Raw genomic sequence first — 17,080 nt, 5'->3', positions numbered from 1 at the left:
TCCTTCATGAGTATTATTCCCCTTCCAACTCTTTTCAACTTGGGCTATTTTCTGAATTGGATGTAGTTTCTGTGTATTTACTGAATATCAGTGAATTTTCATTGCATCCACTTGTGCAGTCTTATCTTGATCCTACTGAACATTTAGGCAGCACAGCATCCTTTGGTGATAGGTTCCACTGGCTTGTAATGCAATGTGTAAAGAACTACCTCATGCTTTTTTGTTCTGAAACTGGCTCCTAATATCTGCTGCTTGTAGAAAAGGCTTTTAGGCTTGTGTGGGTAAATACAATCTTAGGGGTTCTGGTGGATCAAAAGCTCGACATGAGCCAGCAGAGCACACTTGCAGCCCAGAAGGCCAACTGCATCCTGGGCTGCATCACCAGAGGAGTGGCCAGCAGGCCGAGGGAGGGGATTGTGCCCCACTGCTCTGCCCTTGGGAGGCCTCATTTGGAGCCCTGCATCCAGGTCTGGGGCCCTCAGCATAAGAAGGATGTGGGGCTGTTTGAGTGGGTCCAGAAGAGGGCCATGAAGTTAATCAGAGGGCCGGAGCACCTCACCTGTGAAGAAAGGCTGAGAGAGCTGGGGCTGTTCAGCCTGGAGAAGAGAAGGCTCTCTCTGGGGAGATCTTATTGCAGCCCTGAAGGGGGCTTATAAAAATGAAGGGGGCTTATAAAAAAGATGGAGAGCAACTTTTTGCTTGGTCAGATAATGACATGGCACGGGGAAATGGTTTTAAACTAAAAGAGGGGAGATTGAGATTTAGGAGGAAAATCTTCACTCCCTTCCAACCTAAACCATTCTGTGATCCTAGGATTAGTTAGGATTAATTAAAGAACAACCAACTAACACTGTTAAATAGATTTTTTTTTTCTTTTAAATGGGCTCAAATGGGGCAACAGGAGGTCATAATATAAACTTTAAGGGAGATTTTTTTTTCCTGAAAGGTTGGTTTTAAGACTAGTACTGTTTAATGTTTTCATTTAATGATCTTTGTGCTCTCAGTAAGAAAGTGTTAATGAAACTTGTTGACGATATAAAATTGGTGCTATAGGGGACTGGGATATAGCTTTTCTTCTGTCAGAGTTGTACAGTAGCTACAGGAAATGTAATGTATTATTCCATGTAGAAGTATAATTCAGATGAGACTTGAAACACCATTTCAGGAAAGGATATAGTACTTTTATCTAGAGTACTTATGCAAGTGTTTATAGATTCCATTTAGGAAGTAGGTGAAACAATAATGAGCTAAGAAATTTCCATGTCAGACATAGTATTTGAATAAAATGTAATTTCTTATTTGTCTTCTTGTAATGGTTGGTTTTAATTGTAGCTATTTGTGATGGCATTCAGTGCTTCTAGTTTTTTTCTTTTCTGCTTCACTATTCTCAGTCTACAGTGACCAAAAACATTAAAAGTAGATTGTCTCTCAGTTACTAAACATTTATAGCCATAGGAAATGATGGTCAATTAAGTACAGCTTAGAACAGGTATGAAATTATTGACTTTGTTGATCTTCCCTTACAGTCCTTCCTTAGGAAAGTGCTGAAATGTGTTTTGTAGTTATTTAGTTGCATTAGTGGTTGAGTTTGAGGCTTTTAACGTGTTTTTTCCCTAATGCCTTTGGGAGATGGATAACTAAGATGTTGATATAATAATGCAATATGCATACTGAGTATAATTGTTTGAGAGAGAACATACACTGTGGGGAAATATTGAAGGGATCATGAAAGATGATGACCATTAGTCTTTTCTTTCAGCAATTAAAACTAGCTTTAGGGTGTGTTCAGCTGTGATTTATGAAATTGTTTAGACTAACACCGCCTTTGATGATGTCTGATGTAGAGAAAAATGCTGAAAAGTATCATGATAAATGTCCTTTCTTTTCACTTTTGGCAACCTCCATCTTCACCAATTAAATTTTCAAGTACTGTAGTGAGTTCTGTTAAAGAGCAGAGACATTACTAACAGAGCAACAGATGGGTGATGTCATAAATAGAAAAAAATATTTTGCTTTTCTTGAGCTTTCACACATTTAAGCTAACAATCATTTTAATTATTGCAATGCAAAGCTAAATATTTACAACTTGATATTACATTAGAATAACCTCTTGTGAGAATTAGTTGCGTAGATTATTTTGTTTAGAATATTAGCACCTAAAAGGCTTTTTAAATAGGAATAAATGTTTCTTAAAGCTATTTCAGACAGCTTACATGGTAACCTTAAGTCATGTAGTGGTGATCATAAGGCAGCAGTAGAGAGAACTGGAAAAAGGATGGTGGGAGAAATATCAGTAAAATACATGTAGCAATTAGGACCAATGCTGCTAGTAGGATATAACCTCAAAAAATCACCACCACCACCAACAAAAATATACGTGGTAATATGTAAATGGAACCTAGCTGACATTTAGAATGTTGCTTGCCTAGTAATGCATATAAACTAGTTATATAAAAAGTAATGAAATACATTTATAATTCATGAGGAATAATACATCACAAATTCCAATTATTCTACTCTTAATTCTGACTACAAAATTGCAATATGGTGTTGCAGCTTAAAAATGATAAAAAACATGTTGATCCTGGAAACGTTTCAAGCCATGGAATATCAGTGTTACCTATGCCCTGTGTTTGAAATCTGGAAATCTATTTTTGGGGGGAGGAGTGGAAAGGATAGGGACTGAAATCATAAAGAAACAACATTTTTCTGTTGTATTTTGTGTATGTCTGAATAAACCTTCACGTCACTGACTGAGAGAGGTAATAGAATTTTGCAAAACTGAGTAGTGAAAAACCTGCTCTGGTGATATCTTGGCTATTAAATACTCCTAGATTTAGAAATCTGAAATTGATTTGAATAGGTATTTGTGGTTTTGCATTTTTTTTGCCTGTTTTGGAATTGACAAGGTTTTTAAAAAGAATGACCATTAGGGTTATTATTTCTTACAACAAATAGTGAAAAATCAAGAAAGTTGATGTGGAACAGCATACTAAAGTATCTGTCTGCTACAGAAGCATTGCTTTCTATTTGTTTAGAAGGAAAACAAACTCACTTAAAACTTAGGACTTTTTAAAATCAAGAGTTATATCTAGTCTGTTCTATCCAGATGCCTGTACGTTTTCTTCAAAATCTAAGGTTCACACGTTACCCTGATTTTTTTTTGTACCTCTGTCAACTTGCTGCTGTTGAGTCTAGGATTAAAAATCTTGGTTGTGTTTTTGTTGACCATTTTTTCTTTTGTGTCAGCTTTCAAAAGGGGAAGCAAGCCCCATTGATAGATCATCTGAGTTGGTTGCTTTTCAGTGTCTCTTTTGGAGGCCCAGCAAAGCCTGTACCAACCTGTTTAGGACATGTAGAATTTTGCTCTAGTTCAGGGTTCTGTTGGAGGTGAGAAATGTTCACTGCCTGTCTTTCTGCTGTTACAATTATTTCAATGTGTTTTTTTTTTTGTAAGATATACTGGGTGTTAATAATGCAATATTTGGTAAACCAGATCTTTAGAGCAGAAGTGGCAGTATGTTGTTAAGGGGAGAAGATTATCATCAGTATATATGTAATATAGTATTTAAGTTATGAGAGAAGTCTGCGTTTGAAGAATGAGCCTTACGCTGATTTGAAATATTATGTTAACATTACCCAAGGCAAAGAGCATCAGTGAACCAGAGTAAGTTCAGAATTAGTGCACAACACAGAGAATGAAAAAGAGTCATTTGTGGGATGATTTTGTATTTTCTTCTCCCCTCCACAAAATAGAACTGAGTGAATGATACTGTTTTGTTTCTTCTTGCTGGCGATGTTTCTTGCTTGCTTACTAATTAGTGCACAATTAATGCTATCTATGTTTGTTGTTGGTGGTGTAAAATAACAGAATTGAAAAAGGAAGTACATGACTTTGTGGTTCAAATGTTTCTTGATCATCTTTTTTAAACAATATTTTTTTATTTTTTTTTCCCTCCCAGGAGTGGCAAAACTCAATACAGAAGAATGCTGGCCTTGCCTTTATAGAGCTTGTCAATGAAGGAAGGTAAGTCACAATATTTGATAGCAACTCTGCCTTAGCTTTTAGGAAGTTAAGTGGCTTGAAATGTTTTAAAAGAATTTTGCTTCTGCTTTTTTTTTCCCCATTTTCTTTGAGTTTTTCTTTGAGTGAAATCACATTCTTTAATATTTCTGTTTAGTTCTAATACTAAGTAAGAGATTTCGCAGAATGCGAATGCTCTTTGGTTTCATTAAATATATCACTTATCAGTGTCATGGATTTTCTTTCTTCCTGTCCTTGTGCACTGGTTAACATTGAAACTATAATTTGTATTCGGCTAATCTCTTGAGGAAGGGAATTGATATTTGGAAGGCATTATAGCTAGGAAGTGTAAGATAAGCCTTTGTCTCAAAAATTAGATTCCAGTTTTCTCATTTATTTTCTATCTACTTCATAAAATAGAAAGGAAAAGGGTCGCTTTAAGGTATAAAAATTCTGTTACTATTACCAATTAGGTTTAATGTTCTATCAATAACTATATATGTATATTAGTGGGACTTAAAGAAAGTGACAGAGCAGGTGATGGGACCATGATCTTTAACTTGTAGTGAGTATTCAGAACCATCAATATTTTCTTCGTTAGGAATTGATTGCTGGGGCAGGCTAAGAGCAATATTTACTTTTTCTGAAGGAATTTTTTTAAGATGTCTTAATGAATTAGCTAAGGAGTATTATAAGAAACATCATTTTCTAAACCTAAATTCTGTTAGTGAGTAACTTAAGCTAGTAAAATCTCAATAGAAAATCAATTTTACAGCATTAAGACAGCTACTGAGTTAAAACGGAATAATTTATCACATAAATTAAAATGTTCTATAAGTATCTTTTTATCATTGTAGAACTAGGGGAAATGGCAGTTTGAGATTTGTCTTTTAAAATGTACGGATGTTCTCAGAATACATAGAAGTAACGACCATTTTAGTGGTTGCATTTCAGTTTATGGTGAGGGAAACACCATTGTGAGGCAGAAAAAACATTTTGCTACTAGTCTTGATCCCAAGGGCCAAGGTAAAGTAACAAGGGTGTTCAGTTACAGTGTTAAGATCTAGCCTGTAGTTGTTTCCTATTATGTGAGGCTGACCTGTCTTGACCTTACTTATAAAGTGCCTGCTATAAATTTGGCCCTTGATTAATGTTTTATTAGCATAGATAACGTAGAGATCCCACACACATGTAAACCACAATGTAAGGTTCATCTGGGTAAGATGATTATCACGAACAAATCAGTTACTGAGACTGAGTTGTAAGTAGCAGTTACCTAGTAGCATGCTTGTTCAGGTCAAGCTTTCAGAGAGCATTCTATCAGTGAAGTGTTTGGAATTGGCTATTTTCTTTTAAAAACCTACAGTGCCCATCACAGACAGATGGAATCACTCCTCCACCTCCATAAACAACATCAATAACTTATAGTCTAGTCTTAGCAGAGTGGTTGTCTGAGGGACAAATGATCCCTTAAAGACTGAAAAGTGTGGTTTTGGTTAGCAGAAAATATCTAAGAAATTGTTACTTCATTTTTTCATGACTCATAGCAGAGTTGTTTTTTTAAAAAGTGGGAACATAACTTTCATTATGGAGAAGAAGAGAATGGATTCATTTCTTTAAAATGTCTCCTTTTATCTAGCTCCATTTTCCAACATTGCTGTTTATAGGAGCCATTAACGTTATTGCTGAATTGGTCATTGCAGTACTTTGTGGCTTTTCAGCATTCACTAAAACGAAACTATTATCCTTCTTACAACATGAACTATATTCCAGAACTACTCTTTTCTTCTCTTTATACAGGTTGCACATTATTTTTCCTGCACGTATCTTAACATTATACTAAAGCATTTCAGGCTGTGTATTTTTATTGCTTTTGTTATTGTTTGATGTATTTTCGCCATAACATTGTAATCTTAATAACTCTTAAAGCTGAAACCTTTTAATTAAAACTTAAAAAATGGAAATAGCTGAAGGACTTTCAGACTTCTCACTGTACAACTGTATAATAGTTGAATTTTTAAATTGTCTCCTATAAGTACTCAATAAAAGATGACAAGGTGGTTGTACAAAGGGCAGAACTGGTTTCAGCAAGTAAGGATGTCTGTGGGGTACCACGAGACATGGAGTGTTAGAATAAATAAAATAAAATTAGGGACTATAAGAAGTGCCTGGAATTTGAGGAGTCATAAAATTGCTGTAGTCTGCTTTCTTGGTGGAAAAAGTCTTAGTCATCTTAGTCATCAACTTTGGTAGAGCATTTTTTTAATTCCTCATGTTTATTACTCATTTTTGAACTAGTTTTAAAGATATCAGTGGATATTCCAGTTTGAAGTGTGTCTTCCTGTTTTTCTTTCTCAAGCAAATAAGACAACTGAAAATGTTTCTGAACTTGAAAGAGCTCTAGAAGAGGAGATCTAATTCTCTTATTTTATTTGCCTTCAAATGTGTTTTTTGCTCTTACATGAAAGGTATGAATGTACCTCTCTCACTCTCACCAATTGAAATTTTTATGTTTAGACTTACCATGTTTTTGCTAGGATTCCCTGGGCAGAAATTTGTGCAGAAAATCTGCCTTTGGGACTTGTAAGATCTACAGTGTATGTGCTGCAGTCAGAATGTGCTGGGCTAAACTTCAGCACGTTCACAAGTAACTAATGTGTAACATACCTACCTAGTTGCTCCCAGGCTTTCCAAATGCATCATGTCCACTGTACGTGTATAGCAGAATTGATTTGTTTGTACCCAGAGAAATTTTGGATCTTTGGAACTGAAGAAAATCTCTAGACAGTGGACTAGTATGTGAAGATACAGAACAGTAAACCTACCTAAATCTGAAATACACAACTGAAGCCTTTTGAAGGCCAGGATACATAGTTTTAAAAACAAACAAACAAACAAAAAACCTGCAGAAATGCAGGAAGGTGCATAATGTAAGTGAAAAGCAAAAGGAACAGGTATTGGAAAATAATCTTTCTGTGCATGGAAAGAAATATATATTTCAAAACATTGCTACACTAAATAGTAATCTGTTTTTAATAAAAGTGAATAAGCATTATTCCATAATACTGTGTCTGGGACCACTGTTGCTGTTCTTTGAAAACTTGTTAAAAAGATGCCCGTATCCATTGTTTCCCTTTGTACTGAGCCATGTGTGCAGCAGTAGTATAGATTGTCAAACATTTTCCTTAGTCTGTTGAACTTCTGTCAGTCTAGATTTCAGTCTTTGTGCTTACCTTTCACCTTTGCGTCTTGCCTTTTGGGAGAGTCTGTTTTTGAGCCTCAATCCAAGACCTGACTGATGAGAGAATTTGTTCACTGGAATCATCCTTTAGGTGCAATTGGTTCAGCTGTTGTAGCCAGTCCTCTGCTTAGGAGACTACCAAGGTGTCCAGGCAGATTCTTTTCTTTCACCCTGAAACTAATTATCTTTCCTACTTATGCAGGAGATTTTCAAGCTCTTACTTCTGTACTGGAAAACAACAAGAACAAACACTTTGTTTTACTTCCTTGCGTTTATGTATAACTGTCTGTTTGGTTAGATTCTTATTTCCTCTACTTGACTAGTTAGCAAACAACTCCTTTGCTCTGTGAAGGTTAAAACTCTCCTGTCACTCTGATTCATTAGCACACTTAAGTGTGAAACATCTCTTACGCTAGACCTTATTTTCTGTATCAGTCAGTGCACTAACAAATGTACTTGTGCTTGAGACTAGGCATGACAGTTATTATCCCCTTTGGGGTGATAATGGGTTTGGCATGGCAGGGGTTGAGGGATCAGTCTCCTAAGCATGCTGCAGCAATTACTCTTTCAGATTTTCAGTTGAAGAGACTCTGGGACATGATTAGTTTTAATTTTTGCAAGCGCAGTTTTCTTGGTCATCCAAAGAATGAAGTGCTGTGTTCTACACACGTTTATATATCTATAAATGAATATTCAGGCAACATTTGCTTTAAAAAACTGTCACATAAAGTCTAATGGAAAGCTAATCTAATTAAGTGAACCAAATATACGTATAATTTGCTCCCTTTTGTCATCCCCCTTTCAATTCCTTAACCAAACCAAAACAAAGAAGTCTGAGTATTTGAGAGTATATCCAGGAGAAACAGCACTAATGAAGCTTGTGTTTCAGTAGCTTTTTCACATGGCTAGATTCTCTGTTGTCTAATGAGGAACGAAATTGCATAAAAAAATCTCTGTATCAGAAGATTCTCATCCAATATTGGATGTTTGGATTTATTTATTTATTTTTTTTCTCAAGGATGCTTATGAGGGTTTTTGGCCCCTTGCTGGATATAAAACTAATATTTTTTGAGAAATTCCAACCTTCTATTAAAAAAAAAATTGTTGGAATTATGCAAAGAATTCAGAAGTTACTGGGAGGAGCAAGAGGGCAGGCAGTATACAAACCCAATACCCTTAGAAAGTAAAAATTCCACCAACCAGCCAAAAAAAGCCCCAAACTTCCCCAGAAATAGCCAGATGTAACCAGTGGTATTCTCCCAATACATAACATCCAGTAGTATAAAATCTGGAATGCTGTAATCATCTGTATTTCCATAGCACTTTTTATAGAAGTACTATGAAAATTTTGACATCACCTGCCATTCATTCTCTTAAATTGCAGATACTGCGTTTTACTGGTCATAGGTGATATTTTTTTTAATATCGAAATATTGGCAATCAGAAGAGTTGTCCAATTGCTTACATGCTTTCCTAACGGAAAACGGGACGGATGCAGGCTGCCCCATTCAATTGTCTTCCACTCGCATTAGTGCGGTCACTCTCAAGGAATGAATGTTAGAGAATGTGTTGCCATAGGAGCAACTACTGTGATGGAAAATAGTTAGAAAAATATAGCTATTAATGAAAAAATGGATGATAACTGACACACTTATGCTTTGTGCATAATTGACCAAAAAAGGCTCAGGAAAAAATGATAAATGTAGTCACGTCCAAAGTAGAATTGATTACTGCCAGTCTGCTCCTCTTATTGCAGCCTCTCTGCCCTGAGCTTCTGATAACACAGAACCTGCACCTTAGTCTTGATTTGTAGAAGGGGAAAAAGCATTTTCCACATTTCCTTGCTTTTTATTTTTAGCAACCTCTTCTGGTTAAGTGATAAGTTTTGTGAAAGGGATTTTCAGTGATCTATGTTCTGAGTATTTATGCTATTGTTTTGGTTTCATAGCAGAAGCAGCTTTTTTAATGTGTGAATTTGAACCACAGAAGATTGTTAGTCTAGACTTTAAACAACATTTTAAATATGCTTAAAATTAGAAATTGTAGCCTGGATGTGTTTCAGAGATGGATAAGTGATTTGAGGTGGGGCTCTTGACGCTACATGACTATTTTGTACATGTGCGCACTATGGTATTTTGTGACATACAACACCATTCTTAAAACAGTCTTTTATTTCACTGAGTTTTGTTTGATCATCTGTGCGTGGATTTAAATTGCATCTTTTTATATAACTGGAAACATATGAGCTTTGCTGCAACTTAATGAGCAAGCAGAAGCTTTTTGGGGAAAACAGTTCTAATGATTAAAAATTAATGCAAGCTTTTATTATTGGAGATGCTAGTAATTGTGGAGCGCATGTATGTGACAAAGGTAGGTTTTGCTTTGGGGAATATGTCATTAATTTGTTCTATAAAAAAGCAAAATCATAAAACGCTTTTGAGTGCCTGGGAATTCTTAAATGTTTTTTTTATGTAGAGTGTTTTAGTAACATCTGCTTTTAAAAAATAAATTGATATAACAGTAACAAGAAGGTATTTATACTGCACTCTGTGAGCATATGGGGACTGTACTATTACTCTGATCTAAAATTTTCAGAAATCATCTGTCATGCTACCAAGCAGAACATGAACACAACCTCAGAAGAATTTTCACTTAATTCTTACTTGTTCTGAGTGGCTATCCTAGATAGAAAAAATGGGATTAATGTGTCCCCTCCTTGCTGTTCTTTCTGAGTGCTATTAAGGTTTATCCTATTGCATGTCCAAGACAGTGTTTTTGGTGTCTCTTCACTGTTTATTTTCGCTCATATTTTGAGGGGGGTAAATGTGTTCAGACTATGGGCTTCTCTGCAATTTTTGATGATGGAATAGGGTATCTGTAAAGTATCTGTGTTCAACAAAGCAATTGTAAAACTTCCTTGCAGCAGTAATTCCAACGTTTAACACATTGAGCAGTCAGATCCCATAAAAGGCTGTGTATCCGCATATATTGTATCTCCTTTTGAAGAAAGAATCTCTTATATGCTAGGTTTATGAGGAGTGCAAGTAGGAAAGCTTACTGTTATCCTTTCCCAGTTTTCTCCAAGTTCTCTGTTATGGTAATATCCGAGAGACTTACGCTTAAACAGCTGTTGTAAATGTCACATATAAAGCCTTTGCTGTATTTTGAGTAAAATTTATAATTGTTGAACATCAGCAATACTAATCCAGGATTTAACCGTCTTTCTTTTCTTACACACATTTTTCTGTTAATTTTTTTTTCGCTTGCACTGTCTCCTTTTTGCTTGTTCTAAGAAGGCTGACTTTTTACTTGACCATCTAACCATTCAGCAGCCAGAAATCAGAGTAAAAAGACTTCTTGCTTTGTCTCTCATAGTTTTCTCATCCAGTGTAACAATAAAAATCAGAATATCTCATCTGTTTGCCTGGAACTGCATCTCTCAGTGGTGTTAGCACTTCATTCCTGACCCAGCAAAGTATGCAAGTATATATTTAACTTTCCGCATGGGATCTGCCCCATTGCTTGTTTTTACTAGACTGTTCATCTTCTCAAAGTTCATCACATGATTAAATGCTTTGGTCCAGAAACCAAGTGCTCAAGAAAAGGAAGAAGAGTCTGTTTGAGACCTGGAATCTGGTGTGCACTGAAAGCAGAGGAGTATGTCTGGTATTCAGTGTCATTACCCATAGGTATTATGGTGAAAATATTACAGAACGTGTATGTCCATCCACACTCCAAACACACCTCTTCTCATGTTAATGATCAGAAAAATGGCGATTCAATAACTTTACTGTAAATAAAGCCAAATCAAATGGTGGTCTAACAAGGGGAAGTGTAAATCACCGCATTCAACAGCATTTCAATGTTTAATAACAAAAACAAAATAAAAACAAAAATTAAAAAAAATAAACATAAAGATAAAAATAAATGTGAGATAGTGGTATAAGAAGGCAAACATGGCCCATGGGTCTGCGTACAGAGATTATGGAACCTAAGTAAGAAGGAAATTACTAGACTGCAGTTTTATTTTCAGCTTGGGTGTGCATACTGTGCTGGAGATGGCAAGAAATTCAATGGATTTGGTTAATCAAAGAAATGAAAATATATTCTTTTGGTATGAAAAAAGTATTTATAAAGAGAAGTTTTCGATGGACTTTTTATTTAGCAGAAAGATAACTAATGTAATCTAGTTTTTTGGAAGAAAAAAACAGGAGGGAAGCATACAAGAAATAATGGGTTATTAGTATTATTTTTTAATATTGACAGCAGTTACCTTGTTAGAAAACTTATTTATAGGAGAAAGATGTGTAAAATCTCTTCAAATCTTATAAAATAGAAATGAAATTAGTTAGCGGAAAACATGCATGATTAATTTCATGTAGAAGGCCAGAGTAGATAACAGAAAGGATTGTTATGACACTTTTGAATTCATGAAATGTAATTAATGTGTTAATAAGATAGAATTTTCTAAACGCTTCTTCTTTAGAGGAAAGCATTTGTTTCACAAAGTTACCTGATGTAGTTAATACAGTTTATAGCCACTCACATATATACAAAACATGTTTTATGTAGTTGGGAGTTGAACCAATATTCTTGCAAGAGTGATATTTTTGTCCTTGCCTCAGTAGTGGTCTATTCAGTTGGAAAAAGTTGTATCTGTTGCAGGCAGTGGGCTGCACATAGCAGATTTCTGTTTGATGTTTTGTTTGCCTCAAATGAAAAGCAGCAGCAGCCAAGGTTTCTCAAAATTTCTGTTTAGAAATGGATGATTAAAACTTTTGTTTACACAGAGGCATACTCTGTTACAGAGATGCTGAAAGCTTGTGTTTGCCTTTCATTTTTAACAGTGGCTATGGACTCATCTGCTATATCAGGCCACCATTATACTTATGTACAGGTACATACTGCATTGGCTAAGTTTGACCTTTGAAGAGGTAAATGCAAAACAGTAATATGTGGTGTGCAGTGTATGTGGATGCTGTTCTCAAGAACATCTAAGCTGACCTAGATAGTGATACAACCTGAATTATTACAAAAATTATATAAACTATATTAGAATAACTTTAAGACTATGCAGCATTTGGAAAATGTGACTGAAAAGTAAGTTTGCAATTTTAAGTTCTTTAATATAAATAATGAACACACATGCATATGATATAAACCAGCAAATTATGTCTTACATATTTTGTTTGTATTAGTGAAAAAAACATTTATCTTCACCTCTTGAACTTTACTTTCTGAATTTGGCAATTTGTGATAAGGGAAGTTGATACATAATAATATGAAGCTGTTTTTTTCTGTAGTTTTTAACCTTAAGAATTTTGGCAACTGAAATAGGAAGTTCAGCTAGGAATTATCTGCAAAATCACATACAAGTTTTATCTAGCTGTGCTAGCCCAGTATGGAATATCATAGAGAAATAGGGAAATTGTGTGGGATTAGTAAGGAGAGGTGATAGGGGTGATGACTGATCATAGGAGACCAGGCTTCTTTTGATGCACAAAAGCTATTTTTTTTAAACCGGGTACAATTCGAGTCTGTTTTTATAATGTTGTTCTTCTGTGAGGGAATGTATTTTTTTGCTTTGGAACAAGTCTATCATCCTTTCAAATGCACAGTAAGTGCCACTGTACAGTCATGTGCTGGGCTCCTTACATGGGGTAGATAAAAAGGAAAACCTATTTAGAGAGTAGGTAAGGTAATTATTACAGAGCATGCTTTCTTGAACAGATTATGGTGGGCTTTTTGGAGGATGACTGGTATTTTGTTAAACAGTTGTAGATTAGTTGATCAATAACTCCTTCCATTCCAAAAGTGACTATTAAAAAAATAAAAAGAGAAAAAATAGTTCCAAAACAGGTGCTTCTGTACAAGTCTCCTCAAACAGAAGATGGTCATGCCTCAAATCATGAATTGTACTTATTTCTTCTTCCAAGACCTCACGTATGTGGAGGCAGTGATCCAGTGACTTAACTGGTTTGTAATCACACGGTCTGTCTCCTTTAGCTCTTATGCTGCAGTTTTCTTCGCCCTGTAGTGTGAGAAGCAAGGAGCAAAGAAGGTTTTCATCGTCAGGATGTTTTTCTGACTTTGGATTTCTTCTTATTGCTTGCTTGTGACCTCAAGCCTACTGCAAGTGCAGAATTATGAATAGGGTAGGAAAAGAGACAGCAGAGCATTAATGATCATACTATCAAACATAAATATAGAGACAGGTGGAGCCTTAGCTCAGATAAGTAAATTCTAGGTAATGACATTGACATTGTATGCATTAGAAGGCATCCTGTATAAGGAAGACTGCCTTTCTAAAGAACGGGTCTCGATAGACCCTGTGAACTTCTTGAAATGTATTTTAGTTTCTATGTGCAAGGCAAGCAAGTGATTTTATCTTTTGCTACTCTTTTCTACATTAACAACTGAAGGCCTTTTAAAAACAAGTTAGAATACTAGGTATTTTGAAAAAACTAACTAGTAGAAATGGTTTTGTCTCGTTTATCTTTGGATCCTATGGAAAAAAGCACCTTCTAAAACAGTGTAGCTCCTGAGTTTTAACTTTATGAATCCCAATGTAATTAATTAAAAATGAAATGTTTTTTAGTAAAAATACATGAACTCACAGAATAATTGGGGTGTAATTCAATCTGTCAGCTCTGTTGCCATTCATAAACTCGAAGTTTATGAAGGCCTCAGAAATCTCAGATTGAATTACAGCTTTGTTCTGTCCATAACCTGAAACAATGTATATCAGCGTTTTATTTGTGAGACTGAGCATGTTTTATAAACCTGAAAATATTACTTAAATGTATATTTAACATAAAATTTCTGTTTTGCATTCGGAGAAAACTATACTTCAGCGTAATTCACATTTTTTTAATTGGACTTTACATTGGTTACATTAGGGCTTTCACTCTGAATGTTCACATGCGTAAACTTCTTATTGTTCTTTAGCATGTGTTATATATGAAAGATTTTCTTAGATATCTATATTTCAAGTAAAATGAATGACTGTTTAGTGTGTTTGCATTTTGTTTAATTCTTAGCTTGGTTTACGATTGAAATACAGTTTTGCAAGTTGCCAGAAAACTACCCTTCAATCTTATTTAGAACATTTTCTTAACACAATGAAGTCAATATTGTGGAACAGAGCTCAAAATACTTGTATATGTACCATATTTACATATTTTTGTTTTAGGACTTCATTCATTTAAGGTTCTTCTTGAATATTTTCTGTCCACAGGTTGCTGAGTCAAACTATGAAGGACCATTTGGTCAGAGTGGCTAATGAAGCAGAATTTATCTTGAACAGACAGAGAGCAGAGGATATTAACCGGCATGCTGAATTTGAGGTAAGAAATAAAGTCTCAAAAACAAAACAAACAACAACAAAACAAAAAAAAGCACAAACAACAACAAAAAAAACACAACAACCACCAAAGAACAAAACACTGTAACAAACTCTTTATGTCTGAGGATTCCAACGCGTGATATAGGCTTTTCAGGCATGGGAGACTCCATCCGAAAAAAGGCCTAGCAGTCCTAGGGAGTTTTGATGATTTGCCACTAACTGTGATGGAAAAACAGGCTGTGCCAAACAACTCAGAATCTGCAATCATAATTTGTGGAGGAAGGGATTGTATCATACCAATGCTCTTCTTTTCTTTGAAGCAAATAGTGCTGTATGTGTTAAAGCTGCTTAGAATGACAGTCAAGATACAACTCTGGAAAGGAAAGTGGTGGGGGGAACAATCTTCCTGAAGATAAATGATAACAGCCTGTTAAGCACAAAGCAAGAAATTACTTTTTGTATAGTTTGCTATTTCACTTAATCCATCTCTAAAACCATTTTACTTATGTTTTACACGCTTCAGTATAGTTTTGCAATGTTTTTTTATTTTCATCCCACTTAAGGGATTCTAAAGTGAAATATAGGTCTTTGCTTTTATAGAACTGTAACAAAAATACAAGCCTTTTTTCTGAATCACTTTAGCCATACCTCCAGTTTTGGATCTTAGTAACTTCACATAGCTCCTTTCTGTTTGCTCCAATTATGGGATTGTTTTAATGAAAATGAAGTTAAATCTCACTGAATTTTCTAATATTCTGCTTAAAAAGTACTTAGTCTTTCTTCTGACATGTGATACTACTTGTGGTTTTGTTTTTAAAATGAAGCATTAAGAGATTGAAGGCACATTTATGTTTAACGTATTTCTAAACTGTTTTTCTCTTAAATCTTTACTTGAAAAAATACTCCCCAAAGATGAAAGCATATTTGTCTTAGACAGTGCTTATGTTCTAAAGGTCATCTGTGTTGGCCCCAGGATTCAAGCTGTGCGTTGTTTAATAACATATCTGCACTTCATCTAGACCTAGTTACCCCCTCCTGAAAACAGAGATGTTGTAAGATATCTACAGTACCATTTTGCAATGGTGAAATAGCAGGCATGTTTCATTTATTACATCAAGGGTTTGGCGACAGTCCTGTGGAGATGAAAAGTGCATCTTTTTACTTCCTTGCCTGATAATCATTGGAGGGGGACATGCTTGACATCTTTTGCTCTGGATTTATGCAGAAGCTCCATGCGTGACATGGCATCGTTGATTACATGAACAGCTCATTTTTTTCTTGAGATGCAAACTATACACAAAGGTGTGGGTATGTGAGAGAAATCTGTGTGAAGTATAGGGTTCTGTCATGTAAATATGAGCTATCAACCAGTACAGCATTTCAGTGACAACTTCTCTATTAGCCTTATTTCAGCCTTGGAACACCTTTTCGTAATATCTGGAAGAAATTTACACTGAGCATCCACTTAGATTTTTAATACAGCTCTGAGTTTTGCTGTGATTTAATTCTCTAGGATAAGAGTCGGTTGATAATTTTCAAGCTGGTGCTGTTTTGAATCTGTGCTATCTCAATATGATGGCTCAAGGGGTTTAGCTCATCAGGTTGAACTTAAACAGAAACTAGTGTACTAAAATAGCAGCAGTCTGTTTACTGATCTTGGTTTTGTTACTGTGTTGGAAAAAAGCAGGTCTAATATCACTTCTGCAGATGTATAAAAACCAAGATATGCAACTGTTTGGTTCTACTAAATGCTTTAATAAGAAATCTGGTGAAGTTAGCATTCCACTAAGGTCTGTGGCATGCTTCACTCAGAATTATGGTAGTTTGTAGTTTGTTTCTCTCTCTCTCTCTGTGTGTGTGTGTGTGTGTGTAAGGGAGAACAGGTATTTTCATTCTGTAGAATTTGCAGGTATCATATCAGTGATGAGAAATTCTTGTGTATCGTGTTGTATCTATGGATTGGTCTGTTTTGCATGCTTCCTGTCTACTGTGCTTGGCTTGTTGTAACACAGTGGCATTTTCTAGTCACTCTATTCCTTATAGCCTTTTAAAATGGTGCTCAGGGCTATAGAAATAGCCTTCCTTTCTTCTGTCGTGCCCAGAAATAGGCACTGTCAGGTGACTTGATTGGAGCTGTTCCATCCCTTAATGGGAACAGGTTTGTGCTGGGCTGCAGACATGCTTTGTAAAGTAATTGGTAGGTATGTTCCTCTTGTGTGAATGTTGATGCCTGTATTTTAGTCCTAACACTCATGTCATGACAGACTTACAGGCATGTGAAAGGAAGGACTAGCAAGTAAGTGAAAAGGGGCTTTCAAAACAATTTATACAGCCTTTGATCTGGTTCATTTCTCCCATTTGAGGACATGTGAGGATGCAGAGTAGCAGACTGTGAGCCCTAAGCAAAAAGACTGTTTTGACTAGCATGACTGGTGTGGTTTGGTCTTCTGCATGCACCGACTTCCTTGAT

General features: G+C 35.5%; 1 protein-coding gene across 4 annotated transcripts in view; it reads left to right on the top strand.

The window, feature by feature from the left end:
• LRBA (LPS responsive beige-like anchor protein) overlaps window positions 1-17,080 on the top strand; it is a 397,410-nt gene that overhangs the window by 121,329 nt on the left and 259,001 nt on the right. For all 4 annotated transcript variants that reach the window (XM_066996727.1, XM_066996728.1, XM_066996726.1 and 1 more), the window contains 2 exons: window positions 3,963-4,027; window positions 14,503-14,611. In XM_066996727.1, coding sequence (XP_066852828.1) covers window positions 3,963-4,027; window positions 14,503-14,611 — 174 coding nt within the window. The remainder of the gene's footprint in view (window positions 1-3,962; window positions 4,028-14,502; window positions 14,612-17,080) is intronic.

The sequence above is a fragment of the Anser cygnoides genome, chromosome 4 (assembly GCF_040182565.1).
Source record: "Anser cygnoides isolate HZ-2024a breed goose chromosome 4, Taihu_goose_T2T_genome, whole genome shotgun sequence".
Lineage (NCBI taxonomy): Eukaryota > Metazoa > Chordata > Aves > Anseriformes > Anatidae > Anser > Anser cygnoides.
The sequence above is the reverse complement of the archived record's forward strand: the minus strand, read 5'-3'. Positions and strand labels throughout refer to the sequence as shown.